The 25,131-nt window shown below is 40.2% G+C and overlaps 1 protein-coding gene across 3 annotated transcripts in view; it reads right to left on the bottom strand.

The window, feature by feature from the left end:
• Positions 1-10,339: 10,339 nt before the first annotated feature.
• Positions 10,340-25,131, bottom strand: part of OMA1 (OMA1 zinc metallopeptidase) — a 34,895-nt gene continuing 20,103 nt past the window's right edge. For all 3 annotated transcript variants that reach the window (XM_063138365.1, XM_063138356.1, XM_063138375.1), the window contains 2 exons: positions 23,710-23,859; positions 10,340-14,323 (listed from right to left, as the gene is read on the bottom strand). In XM_063138365.1, coding sequence (XP_062994435.1) covers positions 14,105-14,323; positions 23,710-23,859 — 369 coding nt within the window. In that variant the 3' untranslated portion in view covers positions 10,340-14,104. The remainder of the gene's footprint in view (positions 14,324-23,709; positions 23,860-25,131) is intronic.

The following is a 25,131-nucleotide window of genomic DNA, read 5'->3' as shown; positions in this document are numbered from 1 at the left end:
CCAGCTTTCAGGGCTTCGTTGCACTGCAAGCTCAGCAGCTAGTTTTTCCCACCTTGTGTCCAAGGATTTATAATATATCAACTTTATGAATTCCATTCTTTGGGACAGAAGCATCGTATTGCTCTTTCTCAACCTCCATCTTGGTTTTTGGAATTGGTGTTCTTCAGGCAGAAGGCAGGCAACCATGAAAATTCTGTCACAGAAAGAAGTTGAGAAGCAGTCTGAGGATTCAGACAAGAGTAAAACTAAAAACCACTAATGAGCCAAAGGGGTTGACATAAAGGAAGATGACGTAGTGGCGGGGAGCATAATAACCACTTCTCATATGAGCAGTAAGGTTTTAGGGTTTTTTTAAAAAGAAAAAATGGGAACAGCTTTGAACAAACAAACAGACAGAAACAAACTTCAAAGTGATCTTGATAGGCTGGAGTGCTGGGCTGAAAACAACAGAATGAAATTTAATAGGGATAAATGCCAAGTTCTACATTTAGGGAATAGAAACCAAATGCACAGTTACAAGATGGGGGACACTTGGCTCAGCAATACTACAAATGAGAAAGATCTTGGAATTGTTGTAGATTACAAGATGAATATGAGCCAACAGTGCGATATGGCTGCAAGAAAGGCAAATGCTATTTTGGGCTGCATTAATAGAAGTATAGCTTCCAAATCACGTGAGGTACTGGTTCCTCTCTATTCGGCCCTGGTTAGGCCTCATCTAGAGTATTGCGTCCAGTTCTGGGCTCCACAATTCAAGAAGGACGCAGACAAGCTGGAGCGTGTTCAGAAGAGGGCAACGAGGATGATCAGAGGTCTAGAAACAAAGCCCTATGAAGAGAGACTGAAAGAACTGGGCATGTTTAGCCTGGAGAAGAGAAGATTGAGGGGAGACATGATAGCACTCTTCAAATACTTAAAAGGTTGTCACACAGAGGAGGGCCAGGATCTCTTCTCGATTCTCCCAGAGTGCAGGACACGGAATAACGGGCTCAAGTTAAAGGAAGCCAGATTCCGGCTGGACATCAGGAAAAACTTCCTGACTGTTAGAGCAGTGCGACAGTGGAATCAGCTACCTAGGGAGGTTGTGGGCTCTCCCACACTAGAGGCATTCAAGAGGCAGCTGGACAACCATCTGTCAGGGATGCTTTAGGGTGGATTCCTGCATTGAGCAGGGGGTTGGACTCGATGGCCTTGTAGGCCCCTTCCAACTCTGCTATTCTATGATTCTATGATTCTATGATTTATTGAACTGTGATATGCTTGCTCCCTAAAAACAGGAGTTATACTCCTCAAACTAGGTTGCACCATGTCCTGCTTTCTTGGTCCCTGGTCGACAGCTGGCTGGCCATTGTGTGAACAGAGTGCTGGACTAGATGGACCCTCGGCCTGATCCAGCAGGGCTCTGCTTATGTTCTTATGGGGCAGAAGGTAGAGGGTTAACCCTTTCTCCCTGGGCTTAAGCCCCACAACAAAGCTTGTTGGTGCAGACTGAGGGTTCATCTACACCAAGCAGGATATAGTGGTATGAAAGTGGTATATGGTATGTGTTAATGGGCCCCAACAGTTGTCAGTGCACTTCGTACTGCTATAAAGCAGTAGTGTGGCTCCTGCCTTTTATATACCAGTTTCATAGTGGAATATCCTGCTTGGTGTAGATGTGCCCTGAATCAATTCTCCCAGGCTAACAATAGCTTTAGGGGGCATTTTCATAGGAACCACAGTTCAGGGCAGGAGTGTTGAACCCCTTTCAGCTTAGGGTCGAATTCAGTTTCCGAGAAGCTCCTCAGGGCCATATTTGGAGGGGGAGGGGCAAAAACACCAGCATATTTTATTTTAAAGCTTTTACTGCTAGTAACTAAGCCCTAGGAGAGGCATTTGAACCTTATGAAGGGGATGGGCATGTAGATATGCCAAAGCCAGGAAACCAGCAAACTATCAGAAGTTAGGGGAAAGGATGTGGTCATTCTGGGGGAACTTTAATCTGGTGGGCCGGATTGGGACCCATAAGGGCCACATATGGAGAAAATACTTGACCCAGAGAAAGGTCATAGCTTTGGCAGGGCAGAAACTCTTACCAGCAGAAGTCACGTCTGAGGACAAATACATGACAATAGACTCAGTCAATCTGCATGGATGTTGCAGTTTATCAAAGTCCCTCCTTTAGGAAATATTGAGCATTAAAAGGAATGAGGTTTTTTTTTTATCATCATCAAAATTTATTAGTGAACCAACCAATAAACAAGTGGTTTATAATAACTACCGCCAGGTGGCAAATATCCCCTTTTGGGGCAAGGTATTTAAGGGTTGTGACAACTCAGCTACAGGTATTCTTGGAGGCTACTGATTATCTAGACCCATTCCAATTTGAGATCTGGCTTGGTTACAGGATAGAATCAACCTTGGCTGCCCTAATGGATGAGCTTTCTTGAGAGGGAGGAAAACAGCTCTGTTCCTCTCAGTAGTTTTTGATACTGTTCTTCAGAGATCTATTTTGTCACCTATGCTTTTTAACCTCTACATCTGGGGTGGGGTGTGTGTAGCCCTCCCTCCAAATGCTGTTGGACTGCAATTCTCAACAGCCCTAGCCAGTATGGCCAATGATAAAAGAGGATGTAGTTGCAGTCCGACAACATCTGCAGGCCTGCAGATTCACCATCCCCGATCTACATGAAAGCGCTGAGAGAGGTCATCTAGAGTATTTGGCTTGGATTTGTTTCAGTCCTTCCAGCTCCAGCCATGAGCTTTAGGTTGTTTCAGGGTTACCAAGGAGACAAACGTAGCGAGACTCACAGGTTTGCTTACAAGGAGACTAAATTTATTAGCATATTTCAGCACTTACAGGCATATTCCAATAAAAGTGGACCAGACTGAGAAAGCTTCCTGCACAAAAGACTTCGGCAAAATCTGGACCCCCACTCCTGGGCACAAGAACAATTATTGCACAACTGAACTTGGCATTGCTGCCAAGTTAAGTTTAAGTGATTAATTGCATGTTGTTAATAACAAACTAGTTCTTCTCATCATAAGGATCTATAGCATAAGTTTACATTGGTGTAATGAACAAGGCACTACTTGGCATTTCTTTGACACATATAAGCATCCCTTTCACCCAGGTGCACTTACTAATTGGATGAAGAGACTGGAATGTCAGCTCGTTAGAACCTCCAGATACAGTACTAGGCTACATAGATAAGACACTTGCTGTCCTCAAGAGATCACTGTAATTGCGCTTTTGGTCCATCTTTCCCATAACTGTTGCTGACTGGTACAGAGGGAAATAACAGTTTGCTAGCTTAGAAGCAGAAGCAGACATCCACCCAGAAGCCTTTGCATGGGAGCAGCCATGGTTTGCAAGCCTCCAGGACATACAGGGTCTCATCATTATGTTGATGATACACAGCTCTCTTGCTTCTGTCTGGATGCAGTGATGGATTGGTTGTAGATTAACGGATTCTTAGTCCAGACATGGGAATGGTTCTGTTTGTCAGTAGACAAGCCAATCTGAGATTGGGGGTACAGCCTGCTCTGGATGGGGTTGCACTCCCTCTGAAGGATCAAGTTCACAGCTTGGGGATGCTTCTTTCTTCTGGATAGTGAGGAGTACTTTTGCCCTGCTTTAGGTGGATCTGACCACAGTGATCGATGCCTTAATTAATTCCTATTTAGCTTATTGTAATGGAATCCATGTGGGGCTGCTCATGGAAGAGTGTTCAGAAACTGCAGCTAGTGCAAAATGTGGCAGCCAGATAGCGTTCTGGTTTACACACTGTAGACCATATAGCTCCGGTCTTATACCAGCTACACTAGCTCCCAGTTTGGATCCAATTCAAGGTGCTACTTCTTAACTGTATATCCCCAAACAGCTTGGGGCCAGGCCTTTCCTCCCATCTGAACCTGCCTATATTTTATGATCTTCCTCAGTGGCCCTCTTATATGTTGCATCACCAAGAGAGGCTAGGTTGGTGAAGACACAGGACAGGGCCTTTTCTGTGGTAGAACCCCAGTATGGAACTCTCTAAGGAGGTCAGATTGGCCCCATGTTTGCCAAGCTTTGGCTAGACGAGAATGACTTTTAATTAGGTTGGCTTTTGATGGGCTTTTAATAGTTTTAATCTTTTCTCCGGATGTTTTAAAGATGGTTTGCTCTGTCCTTAATGTTTTTGTTTTCAAAGTTGTATACCGCCTTGGAGGGCCTTTTGGGTAGAAAGATGATTCAGAAATGTTTTAATAAGCAAACAAGAACAAACCAATTACCGGAGCATTCACTAAACCATAGCCAACTAACCTGCACAGAAGAATTCCAAAAGGATTGTATAAAAATCTGTGTTTCTCATGTGACAGAAGGCAAATAGCAGAATACTGGGCCCAATGGAGACATTGCTGTTCCTAGAGGAGCAATGTAATGCATCATTGCACTGGCAGGCTGCAGGGACGCCAAACGGAGCATTCACAGTATTAGTGGTCTCTTAAGACATATTGATAAAAGTGAGCAACTATCAATATATGCTTAAAGAGCTTTCAGTCTGCGATAACCAGCCTAAACGGAAAAGCCCCCAGTAATTTCTGCCTGGAAGAATGGTGACGTCTTGCTGAGAGAAACACACTTCAATAAACAGGGTTGGTTAGTTCTTCCCCTATGCAGAAGCATTTTAGAAAGAGAAAGCAAAGCTGGGAAAGGAGTGGTCTGAGGGCAACCCAGTGCATGACAGAATGCCTGGGACACCGAGAGAGCGAGAGAGAGGGTCATGGTTGCACGGTGCAAAACTCAGTTATTCATTTACAATATTTATATACCGCTCCATATCCAAAGATTTTGGAGCAGAGAACAAATAGAATAATAGAATAAAAACAAAATAAAAACACCATAAAAAAGTTTAGAGTTTAAAGGCGGTCAACACTGCTTGCCATTAAAAATTAAATGTTTATAAGAACAACGTACAGATAAAACTGCGGCCGGACATTCAGGGAAAGCTTCCTGGAACGTTTTCAGGAGGCGCTGGAAGAATACAACATTGGTGCCTGCCTGCCTTCCAAAGGCAAGCAATTTCATAGGAAGGGGGCCACCACACTGAAGGCTCTTCTCTTGACCGTCCGAAGGCCAAATTCCTTGCAGCCCGGGGCCCAAATTCCATTTCAGAGAAGCTTCCAGGTGCTGTATTTCAGTGGTGGGTGGGACCAAAGGAGTGGGGTCAAACTACCAGCGCATTTTAACTTAAAGCTCTTCCTGCCAGTAAACTTAGCCTTAAGAGAGGCATGTCAACCTTTTCAAATGGGGAAAGCTGCACATAAGCTGTGAAACCAACGAACCATTGATAGATGGGGGGGGGAGGGGAAGGGGCATGGCTCCCTTGGGAATCGTGAAGCACAGGATTCAGGAGAGTCAGATTTGATCCCTTGGCCAGCGCTTTGGAATCCCAGACAAGTGCAGGCTACAGTATGTCAACATCTCAAACCTCAGGTTATCCTGAACCCCATTTGCATTGGCTTTTCAAATATCAGGAGGAGAAACTGTGGTACAAACATTTTTATTTGTCAAGGAAAGAGGAAGAATTCTAGGCCAGATCAACCATGAGAGGGGAGACCTTCCTTACTGGAAAATCCCCATGTTTACAAGGTCTCTCCCACCTCCATAAACAACTACATGAGGCTGCCACCGGTCAAGTTAAACCTCCTGACTAGAGATGTGAAGGCTAAGGAGGAAATCCCTGGAATCCGTGAGGTAAAATGTGTACAGGTTCAGCCTCCCAAACTGAACTACTTTGATTGCAGCGAGAGATTTCACCCAATATGCTTCTGGAAGTTGCTTCTGTATATTGGGGCTCTTTGCAAGCGTGTCCCTGGAGATGGTTGGAATGCATCACGTGGAGGAAAGTTTAAATGTCTGTGCTATCCATCTTTTATCCAAATGTCCATTGAGAAGTAGCTTTCAAGTTCTGCTGGAACTTTATTTATATAGCTTTAAATATAAAACACAGTTCATATTTAAAAGTAAGACAGTAACAGAAAATCACGTTAAAAATAAGAGAATTCTTAAAATGTAAAGGCAGCAGACATGTTTCTATCTAGAAACATTAGGCCAGTACATTAAGGTCTCTACGTGAATGAATCCCCAGAAACAGTCAAGGTGCATTACATAGATTGCATTTTAAATGTTGGAATCGGTAGCAAAACAAAAATGTATTCACGCATATCCAATCCTGTTGTAGGCCCTGAATAATACCTCACCCAGCTTCCGTGCCCTGCACTTTCTATTCTTATGCACAAGGTTTTTGCAGCCATTCTATTTCCGAGCCATCAAAGGATAAGAAGCTCAGGGAAGATTCTGATCTCTGGGTACCTGACAGTAATAAATGATATGCGACGCTTCTGTGACAGGCTGCTCACTTGGTAACTGATGAGCTGGGGTCCCAGAGAGCTGAGCCCATGTATTTAGCAAATGACAAACCAGCTATGGTGATCGAATCTGTATGGATAGAAAGAAAAGCAAATATAGGTTTTTACACTAAACTTGTATGATGGATAGATTCATCTTACTGTGCGCTAGTCAGACTTAAACATGTATCTGTTCAGAATACATATGTAAATCGAGGGGTTTTCCTCCAAGGTTGTTCCTTACTTAACACTCACCCAGAAGCCATCCTTTTTAAAAGTGCCAGCAAATGGTGAAGTTTGATGCTGAAAGCCAGGAACGGATTTTAGTTCACATCCAAAATGAAGTCCGCAGTGCGAAGTGTGGTTGCTGCCATAAATAAGAGAAAGGCTTCTATTCAGGCAGGTGGTGGTGTAAATCAAAATGGGGAGAAGGAACAGCCACAGAAAGGCTGCATTTATGAAACGGGGCTCCCATGATGGTTCTGGAAAAGTTTTGTTGTTGTTGTTCTGTGAAGTTTAAAAAAGAAAAAGGGTGGGGTATCAGGGAGTGATTTCTTAAGGGTACTTCATTTTGCAGAACATCAGTCATTTGGGGCCTCAAGATACATATTTCAGGCTGTGTTTTGCGTCTCCCTTTTCACATTTGTCACTGGAATTATCATCACATAAAGATTGGAGAGAGGAGCTACAGGCACTAAAGAAATCAGTCCAACAGTATTTCACAGGCATTTTTTGAATTACTCCTTTTCTTCATTGGGAGACCTCCCTATTTGGGCCTTGGCAAGTGCGGAGTTGCAGCTAAAGAAGTTTATATCATCCTGCTTTAAAACACATGCACTTGTTGAGGACTGGCAGAAAAATCCAATGCTTCTTAAACCTTCCAATACATGCACGGGCCATTCTTTTAAATCTCAGGAGACCTAAGGTAGGTTCGTCTCCTGTACTTTTGTAATTTTCCTTCAGGATCTCTTATCCTTGTGCTTTCAAGAAAGCAGATGACCCAAGAATGTGTCTTATTGTACTTTTATTTTAGCTTTAAATATCATTAAAACAAAAAGACCCAAAACAAACTCTAGTCCCGGCCACTTTTTTAAAAGCATTTCTGATGTCATGATCAGGACAGGAATAACTATTATGCATGTCTTAGCCCACTCAGTGCCAGCATCACCTCTCACACCCAGTCTTGAAAGAAAAAGATCACAAGCTTATGCCTGTTTATTCATTAGTCCCATAAAATTCAATGGGACTCACTGCAGCCTTATGGTGCTAAAGTCTTATCCTCGTGCTTGTCTCCAGTTGTGTGGGTCCACAGCAGTCCCTTCATGTTTGGCAAATACAGAAATCATGCATAGTTTTATGGACCAGCTGAGGATCTTGCACTAGAGACCCAATTGTGTCTGCTGCTTGTCCGGAGATCCCATGGACATCCTCCACAGAAAAATAGGATAAAGGTGGTTGTTCTTACCTTTACCCGTCTTCTTCAACTTCTATGATAAGAAGGAAATGAATAGTGTACCCTTGGTTGGGCGTAAAAGTTCTGGGTGTTTTGGCAGCAACAGGCCCATGCCGTAAGAAACACAAAATGCATTAGATTAACACAAACACCATTCATTAGCTTAGGTCAGAACTTTTTTCTGGGGAAGATGTTGCCTTGGGCATCAGTGAATCCTCATAGAACCGAAGAACCTGCCCTTAGATCACTTCCGGCTATTCATCCATCTTTTGCCTCTTTTGCCTGACAGGGGCTCTCCCATCACCTGCTCCTTTTAACTACAGGTTCCAGGGATTCAAATTCAGAGCTCCTGCATGTCCTCTGTTACTATTTAATGTCCTTCTACTCAAAAGAGCAGAATTCTATAGCCATAGGGCAACCACCAAGAATGTCCCTCTCTCTATGCTCTTTGGTATTTAGAACAGTGCAAACTTTTTTTCTTTTTCTTTTTTTTGAAGATATCACAATATAGTCTTTTTAGCAGAGCTTTAAAATTCCAACTGAACAGAGTACAAAAAGTATTCTTGAGGAGCCCCCATCATGTAAGGCTTCATTGGCTTATACCGACACCAAAGTTTGTGCCCAGAAAGCTTCTAGATGTTATATAGAGTTGTCAAAACATGGGCTCTTCCACAGTTCTTTAGCTATGACATCTTTGGACCCTGTTTTCTCATAGATGTGTGCAGCTCCAGTCAGCCTCCATCCATTCCCTCACAATGCTTTCCCTCCGCACCCATCTGTTACAGAACCACAGTGAATTACATTTTCTACAACAACAAAGTTTCATACCTCCAATTTTCTATTAAGATTGCATGTAATTCTACACCCACATCTCCTCTAGGGGCAAGTGAAAGGGAATCTGAAACCTCTTAGAAATATGGATACCATCAGATTTATTTATTTATTACGTTTTTATACCGCCCAATAGCCGAAGCTCTCTGGGCGGTTCACAAAAATTAAAACCATCAAGATACTACAGTCCCATACAGTACGTTCCCAAGAAGCCCTCTGTTTAAGGATGGGCATACTTTGGCAGCAGCAAAGTCTCACTTTTAAAACTATTTAAAAGCCCCAACGAAAGATCATCTTGACGATTTGCCAAAACCAGACTAACAACTAAGCTGTTGCAACACATCAATTACAAGAGTCTAGCCGAGGCAGTCAAACTGCCATCTTGTGGTTAACAAATCTTGCTGCTATGACTCCAGAACATTAGTCCTCCCTCATTTATTCCATGCACGTACGGAATAAATCTGAGGGCAACGTATTCCAGGCAGGAATAAAGAGCTTTGATTCTCTGGAGTCTAAATATCCAATATAGATCAATGTTGCTAGAGGGAAAAAGAGAGAAATTTAATTACCTCAAGCCTTAAACCGAATGCAGAAGACAGTGGGGGAGGAAGTGTTTGAGCAAGGGCAGAGGCCACCTAAGTGCTACAATGTTCGCTGCAACTACCTGATAATGGGGTAAACAGGCTACAACATGAGTAGGAAAGAATTATTTGAAGAAGAAAAAATATCACAGAAGGATCATCCTAGCAGGCAGAGAGACAAATGGAGTCTTACAGAGATGTCCTAGAAATAAATCATCAAGGGCACAGAAATATTCATTATGACCAACTTTTGTTTGAAATTTGGGATACAAATCCTCATTTTCTATGATCTTCTGGCGCTGCATCTTGCCATTAAAAACACAAGGATATAGGTGAAACGGTATTGGGTCTCCTCCTGAAACACATGCAAGAATTTGGGAGCCTGCTGGATGCTTTCCGGTCTTGTCAGGCAATCGGCACATTTAACAGCTGCCAGTTGCTCCTGCCGCCACCATATGGTGCCTGTATCCCCCTTCTCATTAATGTCGCTTCACTTGTCTTCCTATTACAGAAAACTGGTATTTCTCATGGGATTGTAGGGAGAAATGCGTATATATGTGCATGTGTGTGCATTGTGGAGCAGAAAAGGGATAAAACCCTCACTCCGCTATTTGGATCTCAACCAATCACACCCGATCTCCTACTCTGGGTTCCCAAACATTCCCATTATGACCAGCCTCCCCACTTACTCTAATAAAGCCAGTGCACAACAGCTTCTTGAAAAAAGTCCTGAGCATGTATGTTCTTTGGCCCAGATCTCATTGCCTATTGCTATTAATTCTTTAAGAAAAATTGACAGTGACTGAACCATCCAAGCTTGTAAACCCAGCTTCTCCAAGAGAATGATGCTTTTCTTTTTATAAATGCCAATACATAGATTTTGGCAATTTCTTTATTGGGGATCATCCAATATGGAAGTGCGACGAACACTGCTTTATTTGCAAGGTTATTTTTAAGGAGAGACCACTATTATGCTGTTAGATGATCTCCCATGGAATTACTTCATTTAATGAAGAATGACTGTATACATCTGTGTGTGTGTGTGTGTGTGTGTACATTAGTTAAACTTCCAAAAGCCCCTGGTAATATTGCTTTTGCACTGCTATACAAAAATGAAGCAAATTTCTAAAACCAAGCACAATGATATCAGCAAAGAAAAAAACCCTGCAGAAATGAACTCCGTCAGCCAGTGTAGTTAAGGAAACCACTAAAAGAGGAGGCATTCAAAGTGAAGTGCTCTGCATTGCCTGAGCAAAGAATGACCAGAACGCAAGAGGAATCAAAATTGTGTTTCATTGTAGTTAAACTGGGGTCTGTCAAATGGAGTGTTATTTTACAGGGCATTCTATTATCCAAAAACAATTTAGTTTCTGATTCATAAAGCACCTTTTAGCAACTGAGTACAACATATAACAAAGTATTCAGATATTACACAGAAGGTCAAGGTTCTGTGAGCTGGTTTTGCATAGAAATTAAGAAAAAAAATTCAACAAGATTTCAAAATGTAATGGCTATTTGAATTTTTTTGTATAAATTTGTTAAGCTTGCAAGCAGCTATGGGAGTTCCATGTGGACTGAGCATTATGAGATAAAAATGCAACACGTAAATAAGTGCATACATACATTTTAAAGTATCTTTTTAAAGAAATATGTATTATGCAAATAAAAATACCAGGACTTTGTCACACACATTTACTTGTAACATAAAATTTGCCCCCAAGGAGATATCAGGTTTTACGGTATAAGCTATACAACCTGTGGGGACAGAGGGAATCTATCATAGTGTGCTTTTCTGTTTACCTTATATGTGACAAGTGTCCAAATAGCTGAGGACATTTCTAAGCTTTTCAGTTTAAAAAACAACCAACAAAAGTCCTCCTGTCACTACAAATAAAAATAATGAAGTGACAGGAAATGGTCAAGGTGAGTCTTTTACCTGTTGCCGATGGTGTCTTGCATAATGATCTATAGAAGGCTTGGGAACAATATGCACTAAATCAAGAGACACAGAATCAGGTCTGGCAATCAGAAGCAGAGCCAACCTTGAAAGTTCCTCCTCCAAATAAAGATAAATTAGGTAGGTGTTAGTATTCCCCAGCAAGTGCAGGTTCTTCAGCTAAAGTCAGTCAACAAACTACAACTTACAAGCTTGTTAGTTGATGGTGTCCACAGTCAATATTGAATGCTTTCTTTTAGCAAAATCCAAACAAAGAGAAGCAATTTAAAACAGAGGAAATACTTTGCTGTGCCGTCTCACAAGAAAACATATTTCTGCCCTAACAAGAGGACTGCTTCAAATTCCATCTCTTATGTCTAATAAATTCTGCAATGATACGGCTGTGTTCGCACATCACTTTAAGCCAGCAATACAGGCTTATTAAACCAAAATGTACTGCATGCACATTGTGCAGCCTGTTTATTCCTCACACTAGCACAGGATTATGGTTTATTGCACTCAAACAAGCTGGGATTTGTAAGCCAAAAACTAACCCTGGTCTAAAGCTGTTCATACGCAATTAACCACAGTCCCACGTTCAGACGCAATGCTATACCTACTAATGCTAAGTTCAAGCAGAACAGTGAAGCAGGAAGGAAAAGGCTGCAGGAACCAGAACACAGCTTGTCCTCATTGTGGATTAGTAGACCATGATACTGTGGGCATAAAGTGATGTGCAAACTCAGGGACTGTACAGCGGCATCATCTATTTTCATTTTGACCATTTCAAATGTATTTATCTGAGCAGTGTGTAAAAGATCCATAGCTGCTGATTCTGAATTTCACTTTGAGATTTACAAATTGCAGAATCTGGAAAGTGTGCATGAATTAAAAGAAGCTTCTCAACTCTTTCACTGTTTGTTCCTTGACTTTATGTACGTACTTTCAAACATGCACCAGGTTATTTCACTTGACGGAGGAATTCAAGACAAGTGAGAAGCAAGAGGAGACAAGTTCTTTGTTGGACAAATGTCTTGCCACAATGCTGCAGAGTAATATGTTTGGCAGATCCAAATCTCACAAAGAAACTGAAGACGCTGTATTCTACAACATTTCAAAATTATTTTCCAACATACAATATAGACAAATGCAATGGCCAACCTATTACATCACTAGCCTTTGAATCTAGAAATATTGCAGCAGTACAAATGGTTATAGCAATATTCTCTTTATAACATTATTTTCATGTATCATTCTGAAACAAAAAATATTGTGTAGGAGTTTGGTTTTTTTATTTTCAATTTTCTCCACTGGAAACATTCCTCAGAAAAACGTGGAAGAAAACCTCCACCACTTCCCCTCCAATTTTTTCCAGGTTTTCATAGATTTAATAAGGATGCATACTGTCGATATTCATCAAATATTACAGAAAACATATGGTTGACCAATGGTGGAAATATGGGGATTTCTTTTTGCTATAGCACACGAAGTATTCATTAGTGAGTATTTGTTCTACAAAACTACACAGAGCTAGGGATTTCTCTTTTATGGAGCAAGCAAACGTTTGAGATAAGGGATATGTTCCAACAACCATGAACTCCTAAAAAGGACAAAACACCAAGAACTCTCTCAGTGCTGGCCAGCAGTATAATGAACTCTAGCAACCACAACTGAGAAATGACTACAGGCGTATTCAAAAGAACGGAAACATATGGTGAAAACAAGGGACTTTACAAGGGCAACAGAAAGGCATAAAGGCTTAAATATTAGGTTCCAAACAGGAATACTGAAGAAATTATGCTTCAAAGCACTTATTCTAGAGCAGCATTACTATCTCTAAATGATGTGGTGTGAGAATGCCTGGCTGCTTTTAAAATGCCTGGCAGGCATCACACAGCATGTTGCTCAACTCCAGCAAGATTCCTGGAACACCCATCACTGGCCATCTAAGCCCTGATGTGTTCAGAACAGGTTCTAGTATAACTAATTTAACTTTTCAAGTAGCATCTTCTTTACTTAAGATGCTGACAAATAATTTACCACACTCTTCTGTTATCTGTCAGATATTAACCGCCAAAACTTCACCTTGTGCCACACAAACATATTTTTTTTACATTATAAGGTTAACTGCACAGTCCTTTGAGATTGCTTTAAAGTGAAGTGATGACCCAATCTGTCTTTTTAAAGTACAAAACAAGAGAACCCCAGCAGCAAGCCAACCAATTAGGTGCCATTCTGACTAGCCGACTGGATCAGTTGATTGCTTCTTGCTTCTTTTAACTCTTATCATTATTTCTCAAATAAAGGTGGACAGAGGTAACTGAACTTACTGCAAATACAGATGTATTACATAGGTAAGGAAGACTGCTTCGTTTTATGACATAAGACAGTGGATATAACTTAAAACCACACGGCAAGAACTGGCCAGGTATAGGTATTTAGACAGAAGCAATGTTTCCACTTTTCCAAAATTTGTCCTCCACCCAATACTTCACTGAAAATCCGGTTGAAATATTGAGAACAAAAATTGGCAATTACAACATTATCTGGAAATGACACATTTGTTGCTGGTTCAATTCTGACAGTACAGCTATCATTTCCCTGTGAGCAAGCATTTGCTATTGCAGCCTCTCAGCTCATACAGTGCTATGTGGGGAGCCACCCCACACATGCAAACAAGGGTTTTCTTTGCTCTTCTATGAAACTGCTCCCAACAAGCATATGAATCCTCCACTGTGCATTTGAAGTATTCTTCTGCATGTCCATGCAAGAGTTGAGTTTCCATTGACACATCACTGTCACAAGATCATGATTCATAGCTGTCTGTTCATTTTGCCATTTCAAATCCTTAAAACATTTTTAAAAGGGGGAGGAAAAACTACTGTGCAACGAACATTTGGGTAAAGTTAATGCGAGGAGTTATTTCTGCCTTCACCTTGAGAGGTCTTTACCACCGGCAATGTCTACAGGCATCTTCTCCTTTTTACTGAGATGTTTCCCTTTTGTTTTGTCAAGACCATGATGAGTAGCATTTGGGCCTTCCTCCTCTTTGGATGCTTGCAGGAGATGCTGCATGCTCAGGCTGAAAATAAGGCGTGGATCCTGGCTAGGCAAGGAAGGACAATTGCAACGGTCCCTTATTTTAAGTGCCTACCAAAACAAAAAACAAAAAATGGGAAGTTACTACATTGCCAAAGAGACCCCATACCAACTCATCAGCTTCTTTACAAGGCTGTTACAAGGAAAATAGACAAGTGCAAAGTGCAATTTAAAAAAACCAAATGATTAACAAATAATTAATACAATAGAGCATTTCGGTGTGCAGGCATTTGGAGCTCACCAAGTCATTTTGGCGACATATAATTTAATACTTAAGTATTGATACTTTGTTTATAGAAAGAGAGGTTTCTTAAGAACAAAGTATGTCATCAGTAGATTAACACATCATGGATTGAAGATACTTCTCAGAAGAATAATCTCCTATAGAAGAGTTTCACTGGCATTTAAATAGTGATTAATAATATTCACTAATTTACTAATTAAAAAATTGAATACACACACACAGATCTGCAAATGTTACAGAGCAGGGGTGAATAACCTGCGGTTCTCCAGATGTTCCTGGACTCCATCAATTCCAGCCAGTATGGCCGATGGTCAGGGATGATGGGGACCAAGCCCCTACTCCAGAGTATGTGAAAAGTCCCAGCCACCCAACACGAATAAATCCAGCCCTGCTACCAAGCATGGAATTCAAGAGTTTCTACTTTTTGCACATCAAATATTATTGTACTACAATAATAACATAAATATACATGCAAAGAAAAGCACATCCAAGATGTGGGTAAGTACTATGGGTAAGTACAAAGGACTCTCTAACTGTTGGGAGCAGGCACAGGCTAAAACATAATTTATGTTAGGTTTTAAATTTAAAATGTTTTTGCATGCTTTTTTCATCACTGGTGGGAAGAAGAGTCTCACACACAGGTGGCTCAAAAGGAAACAAACGTACATACAGCAATACATAAAGCTGTTTCACGTTTTTAGTACAGTAAAAAAAAAACTATTTTCTAGACCTGCAATGTGATAGTTTCTGGTTGAAATGAAATAGCTAACTCATCACTGAAATTAAAGGGTTCCAAGTACCCCTCTGACATAAATTTGGTTGTTTTTTTTAAAAATGGTTCCATCTTTTTTGTCCGCTACCAGTAATTTTTTTAAATAATTTCGTTTCATACATGGCCATCTCAATATTGCTCATAAAAATTCACAAGATATGCATCAAGCCATTTCCATTTTAGTAACCAATCAATACCTTAACAGATATTTACAATGATAGTTTTCTCTTGTTCTCTTGCTGAACATAAGCCACTGAAAGACTGCATTAATGTCAAATAGAATTATTCAAGCCAAGTAGAAATAAAAAAATCTAGGTTGTACCATAAAATGAGGGAATGTAATACTCTTAAACCGATCTAGCATTTTAACTCTGGGCTTTTATTTATTTTTTTACTATATAGTGTCTAGCTTCCTTTCCACTAGTTTCACTTATCTAGAATGCAGGTTCAACTAGTAGCCAAGCAGACTGGCTAACTTGCAAAGGCACATATACTAATGTTGCCCTTTGCTTATGCTAATATCAAGGAAGGTCAATGGAGATAAACTGTCTGCTTTAAAAGCCATCCTATTTGCATACAAATGTAAGAGTACTGTCATAAAAACTATTGTAGCTCTGGAAAAATATTAGAACCCCCTCCTAGAGATTGGTTATTTAAGGCTTCGGAAATTGCCCCAATGGATCTATTAACAGATAGGGTGTGCAACAGAAATGTCTGTACCTTGAGCGCTAATATTTATTTATTTTTAATGCCAATTCTTCATTGGTTTCTGGAATAATAATTTTGTGCTTATAGACTGGATAATTATGCATTTAGTATGTGAAATTATACGAATAAATAAAATGGTGCATATGCTCTAGGACCTTTGTACAACACCTAGACTTTTACCTGGTTCAGTCATACAACTTCAAAAAGGTACATATCTGGCTTTGTGCCTAGTTTCTTTCTTTGGTACTAGATGTAAACAACTTTTCCAGAAGGTAAGGAGCTCTGAAAAGTAGTTTTGAGTGCTGGATCTAAACAACCCTGACAAAACAAATTAGGCATATGGTATTTACATTTTAAAATGTGTATTTAGTTACTAGAAATGTATATGTTTTTCAAATTAAGATTTCAACATTCTTTAGTGAAATACACCAGCTAGGGGAACCCATGGAAATGGCTTGCTCATGAAATTTGATTGCTACTATACTGTGGTGAGCTTCTTTCTCTCACTTGTATAAAATAACTGCACCTGTTTCCCTCCGACAAAGGTTGGAGTACATATACAAGATATATAGCCAAATGACTGACACACAGCAATCTATTTAGAGTCCATGGAAGATCATCTGAATTTTTTCTTCTATCTCCTGTCATATTCACAGTGAGTGAACCCAAGGGAAAGAAACTTATAAAAAAAACTTAGCAAAAAACATGAATTTTACCCTCTGTGTAATATACTTTATCAGACTTTTTAAAAAGAAAAAATAAAGCTATGGAAAGGCAAGTTCCTTTAAAAATTCTGTGTAATTCAGCACAGAAATATTTGGAAAGCTGAAATTAAAGTGATTACATTCTCTTCTAATCTTTTTTCTTTTAAAAAATGCTAAAAAATGCAGTATCTTAATATTAACAACCTCTTTGTTATTGGACAGAAGTAAACACAACACAGTTTCCTTTTGAAATCTGAAAATATTTAGTTTTCTAGCATCATGTAGTTTCAGCCCAAATCAATTATAACAGAGAGTAAAATATTTGCCTTGTGTCACAAGCAAAGTGAAAACTGAACTGAAAATGAGTGAAGTTTGTACAGTGCTAGTGGCTTTCTCCCAATGAAACTATCACCTCCCAATGGTTTCATAAAGATCTAGAATAGTATGGGGAACAAGATGGATCCCTACAGGACAGCACAGGTCAATTCCCTTTGCACTCAATGGTAGCCTCCCATTGCTAACTTCTGGAAACAGACCCAGAGATAGGGGTGGATCCACTGCAATACAGTGCCCCTACTTTCAACCCATGGACACACTTCAGGAGAAAAGCATGGTCAATAGTATCAGAAGCAGTTCAGTGGTCAAGGAGAATCAACAGAACCACACACCCCTATCCCTCCCTTAAAACAAGAAGTCATCAACCAGGCCTAGCAAGGCACTTTTGGTACCATACTGAAGCCGAAAGTCAGATTGTTGCCCATGTGGGCAACACATGGCTCACGGGTCACATGCAGCCCCCACTGCCAGACCTGAATTTATTTATTTTTAAAAAATAAGCTATGAGGCACTAAAATGCTCAGGTTATTGCCGCTATGGAGTGTTTAAAGGATCACAGAATTTTGCTGCGAAAACAGTGCATTTTTTTTAAAAAAACTACCCTCAGTACAGCCCTCAAAAATGGCCCCCAAGACCTTGCCCACCCCTGGTCAAAGTGATCCATTTCTTCCAAGCATGGCTGAAGTTGAGGTGCCTCTTGAGCATCTTGCCCAAATAGGGAATATTAGCAACACTTCTGGGTGCAGGGGGTCTTCTTAAGGAGAGGTTGCATCACTACCTCTTTAAAAGCAGGTGGCACCTCCCTAAGTGAGGTATTCACCACTCCCAGGACCCAACCCAACCCATTATCTCTGGATCATTTTTATAAACCACAATGGGCAAGAGTAGAGAAGGCAGGTTGCTGGCCGAACTCTTTCAAGCAGTTTGTCCACATTCTCAGGCCACAATAATTGAAACTGATCCAAAATAACTGGCCAAATGGTGCTCTAGATGCCCTAACTGTGCTGTCTAATTCTGTGTGAATTTCAGTTCTTATATCCTCAAACTGCCTTGCATAATGGTCACAACAGGCCTCCAATGGTTCAATGGTCTCATCCCTCTTTGCCACCTAGAACGAACGAATGAATGAATAAGTTTATTACGGTATAACAACCAGCACTCCAATCAAGAACAGCTAGAACAGCTTTGCCAGATGGCTACAAGAGGATGCCATGTCAATGGGGAAGTGAGTTCACCTCACTGCCAAGAGCACCACATGGTAGGCATGATAATGAGATCTTATGCATGTCTGGTCAGAGTGGGACTTTTGCCACTTGTGGGCCAGCCACCGTCCTTCCTCCATCATTCACAGCTCCCCAAAATACCATGGAGGCGTGCATGCTTCACAGCATCAGTGAGGGCACTTGAAAGCAATTGTGTTGATGGTCCTATCTGTCTCATAATTCCAAGGTAAGACCAGGGCCATAACATGACCGCCAGCCATGTCAGCAGGAAATTCCCTGACACCATTCAGGAATCCATCAGCTCCATTAAGTCTCCAGGGGTGCACCATCTTGATGGGTCCCACACCCCTGCAAGGGAATAATGCCACCATCAGTACAAATTCTTTGTTCTAGAAGCATAGATGGGAATAATTTAAATAGGCCCTATTCAGTGATAGCTCATCTTATAGTCTATTTCAACTTCTCATGTGGTTTTTCACAACACCGGTCATTTTCATTGCTCTTCTATATACTCCTTTTCCAGTTCAATCATCTTTTTCACGGTGGGATGGTAACAACCGCATAAAGTTGTGACCACTGCATTGATGTGATTTGGACATTGCAGTAACTTCAGCCATACTTCACATTTAAAATATCCCTTTGTCTCCAAATATTGAGGTTTTGTGTAGCTCTTCACAGCCTACTTGGATTTAAGTACAGTCTGCAGATACCTTTGCTTTTCCATTTACATTTGTTGAAATTAAGCATCTTTGCACAAACAAAACAAAAATCTTATTTTTAGATTCATATTATTTGTACTTTTTTATACAAATATTTATTCTCGCTGGATTAACCACGATGCAAAGTAAGCTACCGAGAAGGATTCTGTTCCATTTGGTGCTTTTGATGCAGCATACCTATGCAAGAAGTCTGGAATGCAAGACTGCCCACTGTGTTGGTCTGGGTGAACCAGAACCCAAACTCAACACACCCAGCCACGAAAGCTTCATTAGTTGGAAGGAGGTGCTAACTTCCTTTGCATATATATATTCTGCATCCAATTTCCTTCAATAAACTGTCATCTTTTTGCACAAATGGCTTGTTTCATCTTGACAACCAAAAGAACCTGATTGATGAATTGAACCTGGCAGAACCAGAATCATAAAAGTACAGCATTTGACTTTCTCAGCAGTAAGAGCTCTGGCATTTGAAACAAGATCTAAAAGACAGGCACAAGGCATGCCCTATACATCATCATGCCTATGGAAAGCCCAATTGTTTCGTATCTAGCGGGATAGGCCCACAACATCAGTAGATTCTATTCCGTGCAATGTTCTTATGGCCTCCCCCATCCTCTCCAAAAAAGGAGATGCAACAATAACATTAATTATGTATATAGAAAATTGTCACCACATCTACTTTAAGATTTGGTAGCCAGGAAGTACAATTACCTTTTTAAAGGCCAGCTTGTGAATGAACCCAAGGGACAGATTTTCGTAGGTAACAAGCAGACTATAGAAACATTCAATGGCACGTAAATGTCACTTTTGCTTTTGCAAAACTTTCCCTAAACATTGGACACTTGATTTAAAATGGAATAAATGAAGTAAAGTTATTGAAATTATAGAAAGAGAATACGAAACAAAAATATGTTTTTTGAATATTTGTGTCTGGGTGTTTTAATTCATCACATAATTCCTACTGGATTATAGTCCCAATTGCTTTCAACATTCCACTCATCAGAATATATGCAGCTATAAACCTGTATATTACCAAAGAGATATACAAAATTGTTTACGCTTTCCATAAAGGTCGATCTGCCCCTGTATCATCCATCCACACACACACACACACACCCCGACATGGAACGGTAGCAAACATAAAAATACTGACCTACATTATATATGCCCAGAATATTTCTCCTGGATTTACAGTGCCTATTTAAATTGACACAATTTTGCATTTGTCAGCTCTAAGGAGGAAATGCACACACAATGTACACACTAAACTTTGCCTCAAAATGATATTTATATGATATACAACATTTGGACTGTAATGCAATGCATAGGCTTTTTTAAAAAAAAAAGTTGATAGGGAAAAATAAGCAATGCCATTAGTACTAATTTTTTAAGTTGGACTTGTTACTCATGGGTACAGTGCCAATACAAACACATTCAGCATAAATGTTCATTTAAATCACTGCTTCTCTGCATTTTCTACCTTTGATTATCCATGTGTTAAATTTCCCATCTGACTTTCCTCTTATCCTCAATTTCTAAAACCTAACCTTACATTTTAAATCTCTCCCCAACCATCCTGAAAACAAATGTTCCCCCTTTCCCATGCTAAATTTAAAATCCCTTTCCACTACTTGCTGCAAAGCTCAAGGTAGGCCAAGTAATGGGTTTTCTCTACATAAATGTGTCAGTGCTTTAAAAAAATCTGTCATCTGCCAGACTTGCCGGATTAGAAACAGGAAGAATGAATTTTATGGTTTCTCAATAAGAGTCAGCACTTGCTTTTAATCCTGGAAGCCTCTGATACCATGGGCTTCAAAACAGTCAGTTTCCCCCCTTCTCAGATATACAGTCATCTATAGAAAATATACTCTATGCCATTTGGGGGGCATTCGAGATTTTTCCTCCTCCTATGCTATATAGTTAGATCAGCAGGCTAATGATGATGAGGTCACCATATTTCAATAATGAAGGTATCAAATCTTTTTGAAAATGAGTTTCTCATAGGTGCTGTAGTTACAAACCAGAGGCATATATGTTTACTACAATATGAATGGTTCCTTCTCAGCAGCTACTCTTGCATAAAACCCTGATATGTGTGTGTGTATTCAAATTCTTGAAATGTAAAAATAAACCTGGGAGTTGCTGAGGACACTAAAAAGAGAGACATATTCAGAAAAATTATGATCCAAAATACAGACACACAATTAAAACCTACACATGTCGCTGAAATCAACTACAGAAGTGAAAATGTAACATTTTTACATCTCATAGTTAAATTTGGAATGTATAAATATAAATCAGCAATATAGAACAGAATAAGCTTTAAAAAAACCTTATATGACATAATATTGAGCTGTGAGGGTTTCATTGGGTCTTCAGACTTAAGTGAGGCTTGGATTTGAGGAGAGAGGCCAACTTTCAGGAGCAGCCAGGAACATATATCTACATTTGCAGAGTACAAGTTTCATTTACTTGTGTGTGTGTGTGTGTGTGTACCAACAATTTGTTGCTGTGATATGCAAACTGGCCCATCTGTAGGTATACATGCTAGAAAAACTGCACACATATGAATGTTTCTGAATACAAAGAATGAGACCTGTATAAAACCCCTTCATGCATTAGTCGCTGGAAGGGATCCATGTGCCCCTGTTGTCATGCTCATCCTCTTGGTTCTGGGTCACACTGAGCAAACAGAATTAACTGAGTGGAAGCTCATCCATGTGATCAGGAGCTTCAATGGTGGTTTCTGACATAACAGTCAAGCAACAACTGTAGACGCATAAATTATTTGAATATTAAGTTTCTACATTTTTAGTGTATTATTTATTTATTTATTGCATTTTTATACCGCCCAATAGCCTAAGCTCTCTGGGTGGTTCACAAAAATTAAAACCATCATAAAACAACCAACAGGTTAAAAGCACAAATACAAAATACAGTATAAAAAGCACAACCAGGATAAAACCACGCAGCAAAATTGATGTAAGATTAAAATATTTATTTATTTTATTTATTTAAGGATTTTTATGCCGCCATTCAGCCAAAAAAGGCTCTCATGGCGGCTTACAAAAGTATTTCTTGACAGTCCCTGCCCACAGGCTTACAATCTAAAAGACATGACACAAAATACTGAGAGAACAAAAAGGTCTTCAACTGGCAACGAAAGGAGTACAGTGTAGGCACCAGGCGGACCTCTCTGGGGAGCTCATTCCACAACTGGGGTGCCACACCAGAGAAAGCCCTCCTCCTAGTAGCCACCTGCCTCACTTCCTTTGGCAGGGGCTCACAGAGAAGGGCTCCTGTAGATGATCTTAAGGTCAGGGCAGGTACATATGGGAGGAGGCGTTCCTTCAAATAACCTGGCCCCAAACCGTTTAGGGCTTTAAATGTCAATACCAGCACTTTGAATCGGGCCCGGGCCTGGACTGGCAGCCAATGAAGTTGTAAAAGGACTGGCGTGATGTGATCTCGCCAGCCAGTCCCTGTTAGTAAACGGGCTGCTCTGTTTTGTACCAGCTGAAGCTTCCGGACCGTTTTCAAAGGCAGCCCCACGTATAACACATTGCAGTAATCCAAACGAGAGGTTATCAGAGCATGGATAACTGTAGCTAGGCTATCTCTGTCCAGATAAGGGCGTAGTTGGTATATTAACCTAAGCTGATAAAAGGTGCTCTTTGCCACTGAGTTCACCTGTGCCTCAAATGACAGTTCTGGATCCAAGAGCACCCCCAAACTACGGACCCGATCCTTAATCAGGCCTGGTTAGTACTTGGACTTAGCCCAAAAACAGAATGATGTGAAGAGAAAACATTAGGGATGCCATAAAGAAAAGTATGACCCCCAAAATAGCTGTTCTTCTGGAAAAGATGCTTTCTCTAATTCACTTATACATTAAAGCCTGTTGCCCAAGAAATAGGCAGTTGCACTTGGGTTCAAAACCTATGAAACAGTTCCATCTGATAGAGAAAAAACTAACACTTACACAAATAGATTGCTCAAAACCACACCTAAACTAGCTGTCACTGCTGTAGGCCCAAAAGTATTATTTATTTATTTATTTATTACATTTTTATACCGCCCAATAGCCGAAGCTCTCTGGGCGGTTCACAAAAATTAAAACCATGAAAAGCATAATAAAACAACCAACAGTCTAAAAACACAAATACAAAATACTATATATATATATATATATATATATATATATATATATATATATATGTCTGGATTTATCAGACTTGCATGTCTATGAAAAGTACTGATGACAAACAAAGCTGTAGTAAACCTGTATCTGGTTCAAATCTCATCATTACCATAAGATCATTGTATCACCTTGGGCATAACTCAAGTATGAACAACTCACGTCATTTGAGGAGAAATACTATAATTCAGCTTGCAAATGTATAAATGATAAATAGTAAATAGTAGCAGTACAGGAGTGGCCAGAGAGACAGGTAGATTACTTCCCATGGATTAGCTGAAGGTTGCAACCCATGGGACAGAGATGGATTCCAGTATATTGTACTTCTAAGAAATATTTGCCTTATGAAATTATCAGCAAAGAAATCAACCCACAGGTGAGCACTGCATTAGAGAACATTGCATCAATCCCATGTATACCTTCCTGAACTCCTTGAGAAAAGGCAGGATACAGTTGAGATAACCAAACAAGGTTGCCAGTTTGAAAAAGACAGATGCACCAAATCCCAAACCATATTCATGGTTGTATGTTACCTCTGGAATAAGTCTGTCCAAATGTTCAGCTCGATTCTCATGCGACGGGTGTGTAGAGAGCCATTCTGGCAATCTTGGTTGCCCTTCAATCATCTCAACCAGTTCCATTTGCTGCCAGAATACAGAACTTGCTCTTACATCCATACAAGCCTAGAAGCAAAGGAAAACAGTTATGCAGAATACTGCTGAGTAATGAGGGTCTCAAAAACATATTGCACAGCAAGCTTAGAACTCTTGTAAATATCAGTAGCTGCTTCCTTCACATGAAGTAGAGAAAATGCATGTATAGATTATTATCTCCCATGCTTCAAAATTTACCACGATACCACTGGAAAGCTTCACCTGTTGACTTTGTGCTTAGGCAGCTGTTAAAGACGCAGGAGCCCTGGTAGAAAAAATGCTGGCAAGCACAGATACCAATTACCAGGTTGTATCATATATGTCTAGAGATAAGGTTCATAAAAGTCAATTAACCCAGTTCAGGGTAATGAGCAATTAGGGATTCCTGGACATAAGATACTAAATACAGAAACAAAAAAGCAGGCAGTATTTATGCAAAAAGAAAGAAATAGAAGAGAACAAAGATTAAATATGCACTGAAAAGGTGGCTGGGGGCGGGAATTTCCTGGTCTCCAAATGTTTGGAGACCAGGAATTGCCCTAGACAGTTTGGGGCTTCAGAACATCCCAGCCTCGAAGGCAAGCTTATTCAGGCATTAAACCAAATCAAAAGGAGGAATCCTAAACTGCACCAGTAATGTGGTACACAGTTCCTGAAATGGCAACGTGAGATGCTATTATTTTGGCACCAACTCAGATTTTCCTGTCCACTTCGTTCTTTCCTGTTACCTCAAACTAATCCACATGGGTAGACTATATTAAGAGGCTTATGAGAAGTCATTTTGGCCCTTTGCTGATACACCACTTAGTATTTTCTGCTTGAATCTTGATAGTGCCTGGAGGAAGCCATTTTGTCTAGCTGGAACTGAAACAGAATATACCCATGCAGCTTATCAGCAAAGGCATGAACTACTATATCACTTAATACAGTGTGCCTGAATCCTGAGTTCCAGCCAGAAGCCCCCCAAAAAGCATCCATTTTCCCTGGATTTCTGCCAGATACGGGAGGAGCAGGAATAAGGGTAGGAAAGGCAATTGCCTTGGCTCTCTGCTGTGTCACTCATGGATACAGTCTCGAAAGGAAGACTGTACTGTTTCTATTAAGTATGTTTGCATCCGCTCTATTTGTACTACAGAATACAAACTGTTTCCTTCTAGAAAACTTCAGGATAACAGACATTTCAGCTTTGTCTTTTTGTCCTTGAATGTTTATGACAACCAAAGTAGCTCCAGAATTTGGAACGACCTCCAGTATAAATGGCAAGCTGCTTTACTTGCATGGCGAAAGGTAAAAAAAATAATT

Source organism: Elgaria multicarinata, chromosome 1, assembly GCF_023053635.1.
Source record: "Elgaria multicarinata webbii isolate HBS135686 ecotype San Diego chromosome 1, rElgMul1.1.pri, whole genome shotgun sequence".
In the NCBI taxonomy this organism is placed as follows: Eukaryota; Metazoa; Chordata; class Lepidosauria; order Squamata; family Anguidae; genus Elgaria; species Elgaria multicarinata.
Note: the sequence above shows the minus strand (reverse complement) of the source record. Positions and strands in the feature narration are given on the sequence as shown.